At 53.0% G+C, this 12936-nt stretch overlaps 1 protein-coding gene across 1 annotated transcript in view; it reads left to right on the forward strand.

Annotated features, from left to right (window-relative positions):
* The window catches only part of COLGALT1 (collagen beta(1-O)galactosyltransferase 1), a 99588-nt gene that overhangs the window by 28437 nt on the left and 58215 nt on the right, over nucleotides 1-12936 (forward strand). The window contains exons 7-8 of the mRNA XM_075346307.1: nucleotides 188-264; nucleotides 800-906. Coding sequence (XP_075202422.1) covers nucleotides 188-264; nucleotides 800-906 — 184 coding nt within the window. The remainder of the gene's footprint in view (nucleotides 1-187; nucleotides 265-799; nucleotides 907-12936) is intronic.

Here is a 12936-nt window from a genome sequence, read left to right on the forward strand (position 1 = left end):
AGCATTCCCCCAGCCTGTTACTACCCCCTCTCCATCACCCCTGGTAAGCTACATTCAGATTATAAGACGCACCCCTCATTTTCCTCCCAAATTTTTGGAAGGAAAAGTGTCTTATAATCCGAAAAATACGGTAATTATATATGTTCTTGCTCTCGTCCTAATTCTGTTGGCTGTGTTCTGTCTGCAGTGAAGGGTCCGCCGGTCGAGCCATCAAGTTTTCTGTCTATTCAACCCAAAGTCTCGGACAAGATGTCACTGGATGAGGTAAGAGAAGGACTGATGATGCACATCTCTGTAGGTCTAATGCCTTTGTTTTCCACTTGGTGGTAAATCTGGATGAAAAATGAGACCTTCAGAGCTTGTGAAAAATGTGAGCTGGACGGATGGTCTATAATGGACAAAATGAAGTCTGCTCTTTACAAGTTAGTTGGGGACTGAATAAAGCAGACCCTCTTTTTAAGTGGCTTGTCCAGGTCTATGATACTGATGACCATAAACTTCAAATGGAGCTGCTCTTCAGGGTGTATGTGGCGCTGTGCAGTAACCGCTCCCATCACTGTATTACCAGGAGCTGCTTAAGAGGTGATCTTTGGGTTGTTTGGTCTGCACCGGTCTAATGTTGACAACTTTATCCGAAGGATAGGTTAACAATATCATAGTCCTGGACGACCATTTTAAGGTGATGGCCCTAACATCCTGACCAATAATGGATGAGATTATGGCAACCCCCCCCCCCCCCCCACCTTTTCTTCCCCCTCTCGTCCTCAGAGCTCACATGGTGGCCTTGCGTCCTTCACAGGTTTTCCTAATTAATCTGAAACGCCGGCAGGACAGAAGAGACCGCATGAAGAAGACCCTTTACGAGCTGCAAATTGACTTTAAGCTGTCTGACGCTGTGGATGGCAAGTAAGTTAGGAAAATTTCGAAAAGTTGGGGTGTATATTACACATGTAAACTTTCTCATCATGTATCCAGATAATCCGTGCATATAAGACTTGTTCCACCATGAAGATCGTCATCATGCTCGAGTCCCTGAGCCCTACAATCTGTTTTTCTTTTCTCGGACACATTATGGCTAATTTCAGTAGAATCCGGGCATCTTGTACATATGGTTTGTGTTGTAGGACTGGTGACCCGTACAAACTCACTGCAGGTGGTGTTTATTGGGGTTGAAAAAAGAAAACCTACTGTATTGTAGCCTCATTAGCTGCCGGATGTGAGTGCCTGTATATGAATTCTGAAGGTATTCAGAAAAATACTCGTATATACAGTACAGACCAAAAGTTTGGACACACCTTCTCATCTCTAGAACAACTGTTAAAAGGAGACTTTGTGCAGCAGGCCTTCATGGTAAAATAGCTGCTAGGAAACCACTGCTAAGGACAGGCAACAAGCAGAAGAGACTTGTTTGGGCTAAAGAACACAAAGAATGGACATTAGACCAGTGGAAATCTGTGCTTTGGTCTGATGAGTCCAAATTTGAGATCTTTGGATCCAACCACTGTGTCTTTGTATAAAAGGTGAACGGATGGACTCTACATGCCTGGTTCCCACCGTGAAGCATGGAGGAGGAGGTGTGATGGTGTAGGGGGGCTTTGCTGGTGACACTGTTGGGGATTTATTCAAAATTGAAGGCATACAGAACCAGCATGGCTACCACAGCATCTTGCAGCGGTGTGCTATTTCATCCGGTTTGCGTTTAGTTGGACCATCATTTACTTTTCAACAGGACAATGACCCCCAAACACACCTCCAGGCTGTGTAAGGGCTATTTGACCAAGGAGAGTGATGGGGTGCTAAACCAGATGACCTGGTCTCCACAGTCACCAGACCTGAACCCAATCGAGATGGTTTGGGGTGAGCTGGACCGCAGAGTGAAGGCAAAAGGGCCAACAAGTGCTAAGCATCTCTGGAAACTCCTTCAAGACTGTTGGAAGACTATTTCCGGTGACTAGTAGAGATGAGCGAACCGGTCCCGGTTCGGCTCGAGGTCGGTTCGCCGAACGGAGGTCCCGTTCGAGTTCGGCTCGTCGAACGTTCGACGAACCGAACTCGAACTGCATAGGAAACAATGGCAGGCAATCACAAACACATAAAAACACCTAGAAAACACCCTCAAAGGTGTCCAAAAGGTGATAAACAACTCACAACACAACACAAACACATGGGAAAGTGACAAGGACATATACTCATGCGAAAACAAAAGAGCTGGACAAGGAAAAAGAGGAGGACACCCAGATATATGAGTATATGCAAGGAAACATCGATTCCATTATTGTGCAACTTGAGCCCTGCTCATTTTAGGCTTCCAATCTGGATAAATTGCCTGAGCTCGCCACGTACGCTTTGGGGATCTTGTCGTGTCCTGCAGCCAGCGTTCTCTCGGAACCTGTCTTCAGTGCTGCTGGGGGTCTGCTGGCAGATAAGCACACGTGTCTGTCCACTGACAATGTGGACATGGCTCTCAGAGGACTTTTCTTCCCCTGGGTCAGCCAGGGGAGGCGAAAGGCACGCGTATTTTTGAGAATGCTTCATGCAAAGCATCTTTTTCATTTTGAAAAGGGGCATCAACTGATGTCAGTCAAGTGGGGTGTGTGTGGCCCAATTAGTGGCAACGAGGGAGACTGTGGTTGGAGTCCCCTCGCTGTGTTTCTAAAAGAACCAAGATGAACAAGTCATGGCTCTCAGAGGACTTTTCTTCCCCTGGGTCAGCCAGGGGACGGAATAGGCACGCGTATTTTTGAGAGTGCTTCATGCAAAGCATCTTTTTCATCTTGAAAATTGGGTCAACTGATGCCAGTCAAGTGGGGTGTGTGTGGCCCAGTTAGTGGCAACGAGAGAGACTGTGGTTGGAGTCCCCTCGCTGTGTTTCTAAAAGAACCAAGATGAACAAGTCATGGCTCTCAGAGGACTTTTCTTCCCCTGGGTCAGCCAGGGGACGGGAAAGGCATGCGTATTTTTGAGTGCTTCATGCAAAGCATCTTTCTTTGTCGCTCCATTGGGAGACCCAGACAATTGGGTGTATAGCTTCTGCCTCCGGAGGCCACACAAAGTATTACACTTTAAAAAGTGTAACCCCTCCCCTCTGCCTATACACCCTCCCGTGCATCACGGGCTCCTCAGTTTTATGCTTTGTGTTGAAGGAGGCACACATTCACTCAAGCTCCCATTTTAGTCAGCAGCAGCTGCTGATTGTATCGGATGGAAGAAAAGAGGGCCCTAACAGGGCTCCCGGCATGCTCCCTTCTCACCCCACTAAGTCGGCGGTGCTGTTAAGGTTGAGGTACCCATTGCGGGTACAAAGGCTGGAGCCACATGCCGTTTTTCCTTCCCCATCCCTTAGAGGCTCTGGGAGAAGTGGGATCCTAACCGGTCACCATTCACTGGGACCGGGCTCCCTCCGCAGCCCCTGGGGGAATCTGACGGACAGGAGACTGAGTATCATCAGGGACAGGCCCTGCATCTATAAGGTACTCTGTGTCCCCTTGGGGACGGTGCATGGAGCGCCTGTGTTACAGACGCTGCAGCGGCTGCTGTTTTTTTGTGACGACCGGGACTACCGCGCCGACCGCGCCTGTTTGCCGGCCGCGTTATTAAATTTAGTCCCCGGCTTCTGCGGCCTAGTACCATAACTCCCGCCCCCGGGCCTGCCAGTCAGGGGTAAGGGCGGGACGGTCGACTGGACGTCGGCAGTGAGGGCTGGAGCATACTTAGGTGTTCTCCTCCCCCCTCACTGAGCACTGTGGGGCACTAGATTCCCGCACTTTATTAGTCACGCCCACGGCTCCCTCCTCCCCTGAGAACTCTGGCAGCCATATTTACAATCACTTCTGCCGGTGGAGGATTTCAGAACGAGTTCTACAGCTCTGGGAGGCCCAGGCAGGGAATCTGGTGGACACACAACCGCTTTGGGCGGTTTTGCTTTTGGCTATATACCCTCAGCGATCACTCTCAGAGGAGACTACAGCATGTCGTCCGCAAAGAGCAAGGGTGCCAAGGCACAGGCTTATTTTGCAACCTGTACCTCTTGTGCGGCTATGTTACCTGCAGGTTCCACCTACCCTCACTGTGTGCAATGCTCGGCCCCTGTGGCACTCACTCAGCCGGAACCTCGGGCACTGGTGGGACCCTCGGCTCAGGTAGAACCGCCGGCTTCCACTGTCCAGGTGGCAGGGACAGAGTTTGCAGTTTTGGCTGAGAAACTCTGAGTCGCTTTCACAATCCATGGCTCAGTCTATGGACAGATGGTCTGCTAAGATACTAGAAGCCTTGCAGTCCAGATCGGTCACACAGGCCCCGGGCACTGTGAGTTCATCGCCCCCAGACCCCTCTCGGTCGGTGCAGCAGAGTGCTCCTGGGGTGACACCTAGGTCCCACGGGGAGGACTCCGACACGGACCGCAGTCCCAGACCGGCTAAGCGGGCTCGCTGGGAACCTTCCCCGGCTTCATCACGCTGTTCGGGGTCGCAGCATGAGGACTCTCTGGAGGATGAGGCGGAGGTCGCAGCTCAGGGCTCTGATCCTGACGTTGCTCTCAATCTTGATACACCTGAAGGGGACGCCATAGTAAATGACCTTTATAGCGTCCATCAACCAGGTGCTAGATCTTTCTCCCCCAACTCCACCTATAGAGGAGTCGGCTTCACAGCAGGAGAAACACCAGTTTAGGTTTCCCAAACGTACACGGAGTGCGTTTTTCGATCACTCTAACTTCAGAGATGCTGTCCAGAAGCACAGAGCATTTCCGGACAAGCGCTTTACTAAGCGCCTTAATGACACACGTTACCCCTTCCCCCCCCTGACGTAGTTAAGGGTTGGGCTCAGTGTCCCAAGGTGGATCCTCCAGTCTCTAGACTGGCGGCTAGATCCGTAGTATCAGTGGCAGATGGTTCATCGCTCAAGGATGCCACTGACAGGCAAATAGAGCTCCTGATGAAATCCATCTATGAAGCCATAGGCGCGTCTTTTGCTCCGGCCTTTGCAGCCGTGTGGGCACTCCAAGCTATCTCAGCTTGTCAGTCTGAGATTAATGCAGTCACACGTACCTCTGCTCCGCAAGTTGTGTCTTTGACTTCTCAGGCATCGGCCTTTTCGTCCTACGCCATGAACGCCGTCCTGGACTCAGCGAGCCGTACAGCGGTAGCGTCCGCCAATTCGGTGGCAGTCCGCAGGGCCCATGTGGCTACGCGAATGGAAGGCAGACTCCGCTTCCAAGAAGTTCTTAACCGGTTTGCCATTTTCTGGCGACCGTTTGTTTGGCGAGCAATTGGATGAAATTATTAAACAATCCAAGGGTAAGGACTCGTCCTTACCCCAGTCCAAACCAAACAAACCTCAGCAACGAAAAATTCAATCGAGGTTTCGGTCCTTTCGGCCCTCAGCCAGGTCCCAATCCTCCACGTCCAACAGGCCACAGAAGGGCCCCAGCTCCAGCCCCCTCACTGGGCACAGTGGGACGCCAGTTTCCCGCTCGTTGTCTGGGGCACGCCCACGGCCCGCCCCTCTTCACAGGACGCCGGCAGCCATTCCTGCATGCAGTCTAAGCTGGAGAACGGACACAGGCTCTGGGAGACCCGGTCAAGGGATTCTGGCGACCACACACCCGCTTAAGCGGGCGGTAAGCAGCACCTTGGTGCTGACCCCACTAGTGCCACAGTGTTTTGTGTACTTTATGCTTGTACCTATATTTGCACTGTACGGTCGCTTCTTGGCTAGATACCCCTGGATTGCTCTGAGGAGACAACGGCATGTCGTCCGCAGAAAAGCAAGGGTGCCAAGGCACAGGCTTTCTATGCTGTCTGTACCGCATGTGAGGCTGTTTTACCGGCAGGTTCCACTAACCCCCATTGGGTAGAGTCTCTGCTAGTGGTGGCCCAGAGAGAGCCACCTGTGAAACTGTCCAGAGGACAGAGTTTGCAGTTTTTTGCGGATAATATGACCAAGATTCTAGAAACTTGCAGTCCAGGCCAGTGACTCAGACAATGGGCACTGTTGAACAATGCCCCCCGGTCTCCCTCAGTTGGAACTAATACGTGCTCCAAGGGGGTCCCATACATCCCAGGCTGAAGGCTCTGCACGGACGACAGTCCCAGTCAGCCTAAGCGAGCTCGCTGGGAGAGACCCTCGACTTCACACACTAGTCAGGGTCTCAGCGAGAGGATTCTCTGTATGATGAGGCAGAGGTAGCTGATCAGGATTCTGATCCTGAGACCGCTTTCAATCTGGATGCTCCTAATAGTGACGCCATGGTGAACGATCTCATAGCGTCCATCAATAGACTGGTGGATATTTCTCCCTCAGCTCCTCCAGTGGAGGAGTCAGCTTCGCAGCAGGAGAAATTCCATTTCAGGTATCCCAAGCGTAAATTCAGTACTTTTTTGGGCCACTCTGACTTCAGAGAAGCAGTCCAGAAACACCACGCTTATCCAGACAAGCGTTTCTCCACACGTCTTAAGGATACACGTTATCCCTTTCCCCCTGACGTGGTCAAGCGCTGGACCCAGTGTCCAAAGGTGGATGCCCCAATCTCCAGGCTTGCGGCTAGATCCATAGTTGCAGTGGAAGATGGGACTTCACTTAAAGATGCCATTGTCAGACAGATGGACCTCTGGTTGAAATCTGTCTATGAAGCTATCGGCGTGTCGTTTGCTCCGGCATTCGCAGCCGTATGGGCGCTCCAAGCTATTTCAGCTGGTCTTGCGCAGGTGGACACTGTCACACGTATATCTGTGCCGCAGATGGCGTCCTTAACCTCGCATATGTTTGCATTGCGACTTACGCTATTAATGCTGTCCTGGACTCTACGAGCCGTACGTCAGTGGCGTCCGCCAACTCCGTGGTTTTTACGCAGAGCCTTGTGGTTAAGGGAATGGAAGGCAGATTCTGCTTCCAAAAAGTGTTTAACCAGTTTGCCATTATCTGGTGTCAGACTGTTTGGTGAGCGATTGGATGAAATCATTAAACAGTCCAAGGGTAAGGATTCTTCCTTACACCAGCCCAGATCAAACAAAACCCAACAGAGGAAAGGACAGTCGAGGTTTCGATCCTTTCCAGGCTCGGGCAGGTCCCAGTTTTCCTCGTCCATAAGGACTCAAAAGGCTCAGAGGGGCTCAGATTCCTGGCAGGCTCAATCACGCCCAAAGAAGGCAGCCGGAGGAACCGCTACCAAGGCGGTTTCCTCATGACTTTCAGCCCTCTCTCTCCGCATCCGCGGTCGGTGGCAGACTCTCCCGCTTTGGCGACATTTAGCTGCCACAGGTCAAAAACCGGTGGGTGAGAGACATTTTGTCTCACGTGCACAGGATGGAGTTCTGTTCTCGTCCTCCGGCTCGATTCTTCAGAACTTCCCCACCTCCCGACCGAGCCGATGCTCTTCTGCAGGCAGAAGGAGTGGTAATCCCTGTTCCTCTGCAGGAACAAGGTCACGGTTTTTACTCCAATCTGGTTGTGGTGCCAAAAAAGGACGGCTCTTTCCGTTCCGTTCTGGACCTTTAACTGCTCAACACATGAAAACCAGGCGGTTCCGGATGGAATCCCTCCGCTCCGTCATTGCCTCAATGTCTCAAGGAGATTTCCTAGCATCAATAGACATCAGGATGCTTATCTCCACGTGCCGATTGCTCCAGAGCACCAGTGTTTGCTACGATTCGTTATAGAAGACGAGCATCTTCAGTTCGTAGCCCTGCCCTTCGGTCTGGCGACAGCCCCACGGGTTTTCACCAAGGTCATGGCAGCAGTGGTAGCAGGCCTGCACTCTCAGGGTCACTCTGTGATCCCTTACTTGGACGATCTACTTGTCAAGGCACCCTCTCAAGAGGCATGCCAACACAGCCTGAACGTTGCGCTGGAGACTCTCCAGAGTTTCGGGTGCATCATCAACTTTTCAAAGTTAATTCTGACCCCGACCAAATCGCTGAGATATCTTGGCATGGAGTTTCATACTCTCTCAGCGATAGTGAAGCTTCCGCTGGACAAACAGCGTTCACTACAGACGGGGGTGCAGTCTCTCCTTCAAGGCCAGTCACACCCCTTAAGACGCCTCATGCACTTCTTAGCGAAGATGGTAGCAGCAATGGAGGCAGTCCCTTTCGCGCAGTTTCATCTGCGTCCACTGCAATGGGACATTCTCCGCCAATGGGATGGGAAGTCGACGTCCCTAGACAGGAACGTCTCCCTTTCTCAGACGGTCAAGGACTCTCTTCAGTGGTGGCTTCTTCCCACCTCATTGTCAAAAGGAAAGTCCTTCCTACCCCCATCCTGGGCGGTGGTCACGACAGACGCGAGTCTGTCAGGGTGGGGAGCAGTCTTTCTCCACCACAGGGCTCAGGGTACGTGGACTCAGCAAGAGTCCACCCTTCAGATCAATGTTCTGGAAATCTGGGCAGTGTATCTTGCCCTGCAACCCTTCCAGCAGTGGCTGGAAGGCAAACAGATCCGAATTCAGTCGGACAACTCCACAGCGGTGGCATACATCAACCACCAAGGCGGAACACGCAGTCGGCAAGCCTCCCAGGCAGTCCGGCGGATTCTGATGTGGGTGGAAGACAGAGCATCCACCATATCCGCAGTTCACATCCCGGGCGTAGAAAACTGGGAAGCAGACTTCTTCAGTCGCCAGGGTATGGACGCAGGGGAATGGTCTCTGCACCCGGACGTGTTTCAGGAAATCTGTAGCCGCTGGGGGATGCCGGACGTCGATCTAATGGCGTCTCGGCACACCAACAAGGTCCCGATTTTCATGGCGCGGTCTCACGATCAAAGAGCTCTGGCGGCAGGCGCCTTAGTTCAGGATGGGTCGCAGTTCCAGCTACCCTATGTGTTTCCCCCTCTGGCACTGTTGCCCAGAGTGCTACGCAAGATCAGCTCCGATTGCCGCCGCGCCATCCTCGTCGCCCCAGACCGGCCGAGGTGGTCGTGGTACCCGGATCTGTGGCATCTCACGGTCGGCCAACCGTGGGCACTACCAGACCGGCCAGACTTACTGTCCCAAGGGCCGTTTTTTCTGTCTGAATTCTACGGCCCTGAACCTGACTGTGTGGCCATTGAGTCCTGGATCCTAGCGTCTTCAGGATTATCTCAAGACGTCATTGCCACCATGAGACGGGCTAGGAAGCCGACGTCTGCCAAGATCTACCACAGGACGTGGAAGATATTCTTATCTTAGTGCTCTGCTCAGGGAGTGTCTCCCTGGCCATTTGCATTGCCTACTTTTCTTTCCTTCCTGCTCTGGTTTGGAAAAAGGTTTGTCGCTCGGCTCCCTTAAAGGACAAGTCCCAGCGCTGTCTGTATTCTTTCAGAAGCGCCTAGCACGACTTCCTCAGGTACGCACGTTCCTGCAGGGGGTTTGTCACATTGTCCCTCCGTACAAGAGGCCGTTAGACCCATGGGATCTGAACAGGGTACTAATTGCTCTCCAGAAGACGTCCTTCGAGCCTCTGAGGGATGTTTCACTTTCTCGACTTTCACAGAAAGTGGCCTTTCTGGTAGCGGTCACATCTCTTCGGAGAGTGTCCGAACTAGCAGCGCGGTCAGCCAAAGCTCCCTTCCTGGTGTTTCACCAAGACAAGGTAGTGCTGCGCCTGATTCCGGAGTTTCTCCCTAAGGTGGTATCCCCCTTTCTTCTCAATCAGGATATCTCCTTACCTTCCTTTTGTCCTCATCCAGTTCATCGATATGAAATGGATTTGCATTTGTTGGATCTGGTGAGAGCACTCAGAATCTACATTTCCCGCACGGCGCCCCTGCGCCGCTCGGATGCACTCTTTGTACTTGACTCTGGTCAGCGTAAAGGGTCGCAGGCTTCCAAATCCACCCTGGCTCGATGGATCAAGGAACCAATTCTTGAAGCCTACCGTTCTGCTGGGCTTCCGGTTCCATCAGGGCTGAAGGCCCATTCTACCAGAGCCGTGGGTGCGTCCTGGGCATTACGGCACCAGGCTACGGCTCAGCAGGTGTGCCAGGCAGCTACCTGGTCGAGTCTGCACACTTTCCCAAGCATTATCAGGTGCATACCTACGCTTAGGCGGATGCCAGCCTAGGTAGAAGAGTCCTGCAGGCGGCGGTTGCCTCCATGTAGGGAAGGGCTGTTTTACGGCCCTAACTTGAGGTATTAATTTACCCACCCAGGGACTGCTTTTGGACGTCCCAATCGTCTGGGTCTCCCAATGGAGCGGCGAAGAAGGGAATTTTGTTACTTACCGTAAATTCCTTTTCTTCTAGCTCCAATTGGGAGACCCAGCACCCGCCCTGTTTCCTTCGGGATTTTTGTTTTTCTTTGTCGCTCCATTGGGAGACCCAGACAATTGGGTGTATAGCTATTGCCTCTGGAGGCCACACAAAGTATTACACTTAAAAGTGTAAGGCCCCTCCCCTTCTGGCTATACACCCCCAGTGGGATCACTGGCTCACCAGTTTTGTGCTTTGTGCGAAGGAGGCAACACATCCACGCATAGCTCCACTTTTTAGTCAGCAGCAGCTGCTGACTATGTCGGATGGAAGAAAAGAGGACACATATAGTGTCCCCAGCATGCTCCCTTCTCACCCCACTGTATGTCGGAGGTGTTTGTAAGGTTGAGGTACCCATTGCGGGTACGGCGGCAGGAGCCCACATGCTGATTCCTTCCCCATCCCTTTTTACAGGGCTCTGGGTGAAGTGGGATTTACCGGTCTCCAGGCACTGAGACCGTGCTCCATCTACAGCCCCTGGAGAAGATGCTGGATGGAGCGGAGTACATCAGGGACATGGCCCTGCTTCCTCAAGGTACTCTGTGTCCCCGTGCATTTGGCGCTCACACCGCAGCATGCTGGGTGTTGTAGTGCGCCGGGGGACATCAGCGCTGCGGCGCCTGTGCCATGGCCTCATTCAGCTTTGCTGAAGCAGGCTCACTTATGGGAATTGGTCGCGCCGGCCGCTGGGACTGCGGCGCGGCTGGCACTTGTAGTGCGCCGGGGACTTCAGCGCGGCCTGCGCTTTTACGGCGGCCGCGCTGATAACTAGAGTCCCCGGCTTTTGCGGCCTGCTTCCGTTCGTTCCCGCCCCCAGACCTGCCAGTCAGGAGAGGGGCGGGACGCTGGCCACTTCCAGGAATCGGTCGCGCCGGCCGCTGGCAGCGGCGCGGCTGGCACTTGTGGTGCGCCGGGAACTTCAGCGCGGCCCGCGCTTTTACGGCGGCCGCGCTGATAACTAGAGTCCCCGGCTTTTGCGGCCTGCTTCCGTTCGTTCCCGCCCCCAGACCTGCCAGTCAGGAGAGGGGCGGGACGCTGGCCACTTCTATGAATCGGTCGCGCCGGCCGCTGGAACTGCGGCGCGGCTGGCACTTGTGGTGCGCCGGGGACTTCAGCGCGGCCCGCGCTTTTACGGCGGCCGCGCTGTTAACTCGAGTCCCCGGCTTCTGGGCCTAGTCTCCCTTCGTTACCGCCCACAGCCCTGACAGTCAGGGTAGGGGCGTGACGCTGCATAGAGCAGAGCTGAGAGCTGGAGTATGTTTTGCATACTCCACCCCTCTCACTGTGTGCACTGTGAATCCGGATTCCCGCACTTTCTCAGGCACGCCCACGGCTTCCTTCTCTACAAGGACACCGGCAGCCATTAGTGTCAGTTTCTGTACGATACAGAGACAAGTGTGGAAGACCCTGGCATTCTGATAGTCACACAATCGCTGTAACAGGCGTTAAGCAGCACCTGTGGTGCTAACCCCACTAGTGCAGAAGTGCACTTATAGATATGCTTACTATATACATTGCACTGTTTGGTCGCACGTTGTATATACCCTCCTGGATTATGCGGAGGAGTTATCAGCATATTCTCTGTGTAAAACAAAGGTGCAGAACCACATGTTTTTCTATACAGCTGGTACAGCATGTACGGCTATACGGCCGGCAGGTACATAGACTCCCATTGTATGCACTAATGGCCAGAGGATGAGGACGGTGTCTGCAGTATTTACTGACAGTTTTTCTGAGACTATGGCTATGATACTAGAAGCCTAGCAGTCCGGACATGTCTCTCACAATATGGGCACTGTTGAATCATTGATCCATGGCCCCCCTCAGTGTGAATAACTAACAGCTCCGGGAATGTCACACGCATCCCAGAGTCACGGCTCTGCACGGACGTCAGTCCCAGACAGCCTAAGTGGGCTCGCTATGAGCGGCCTCGGTTTCATCAGGGTCCTAACAGAAGGACTCGCTGTGTAATGAGGCGGAAGTAGCGGCTCAGGATTCTGATCCTGAGACCGCTCTCAATCTGGATACACCTGATTGTGACGCCATAGTAAATAATCTTATAGCGTCCATCTATAGAATGTGAGTTATTTCTCACAGCTCCTCCAGTAGAGGAGTCAGCTTCACGTATTTTTCTGGACCACTCTGCCTTCAGAGAGGCAGTCCAGGAACACCACGCTTATCCAGATATGCGCTTCTCCAAACGGCTTAGGATACACGTTATCCCTGTCCCCTGACTTGGTCAGGACTGGACCCAATGTCCCGAGCGGCATCTTCCAATCTCCAGGCTTGTAGCTAGATCCATAGTTGCAGTGGGAGATGGAACTGCAAACTCAAAGATGCCACTGACAGACAGATGGATCTCTGGTCGAAAGCCATCTATGAGGCTGTCGGCGCACCGTTGGCTCCGGCATTCTCTCCCTTGGGGCACTCCAAGCTATTTCAGCTTGTCTTACACAGATTGACACGGTTACACGTACATCTGTGCCGCAGGTGGCATCCTTAACCTCTCAAATGTCTGCATTTGTTTCTTACGCGAGACCGACTGTTTGGTGAGCGTTGGATGTAACCATCAAACAGTCCAGGGGTAAGGATTCATCCTTTCCTCAGCCCGGACACAACAAACCCCAACAGAGCAAGAGGCAGTCGGGGTTTTCGGCCTTTTCGAGGCTCGGGCAGGTCCCATTTTTCCTCGTCCAATGTGGACTCAAAAGG

Source organism: Anomaloglossus baeobatrachus, chromosome 4 (assembly GCF_048569485.1).
Source record: "Anomaloglossus baeobatrachus isolate aAnoBae1 chromosome 4, aAnoBae1.hap1, whole genome shotgun sequence".
In the NCBI taxonomy this organism is placed as follows: Eukaryota; Metazoa; Chordata; class Amphibia; order Anura; family Aromobatidae; genus Anomaloglossus; species Anomaloglossus baeobatrachus.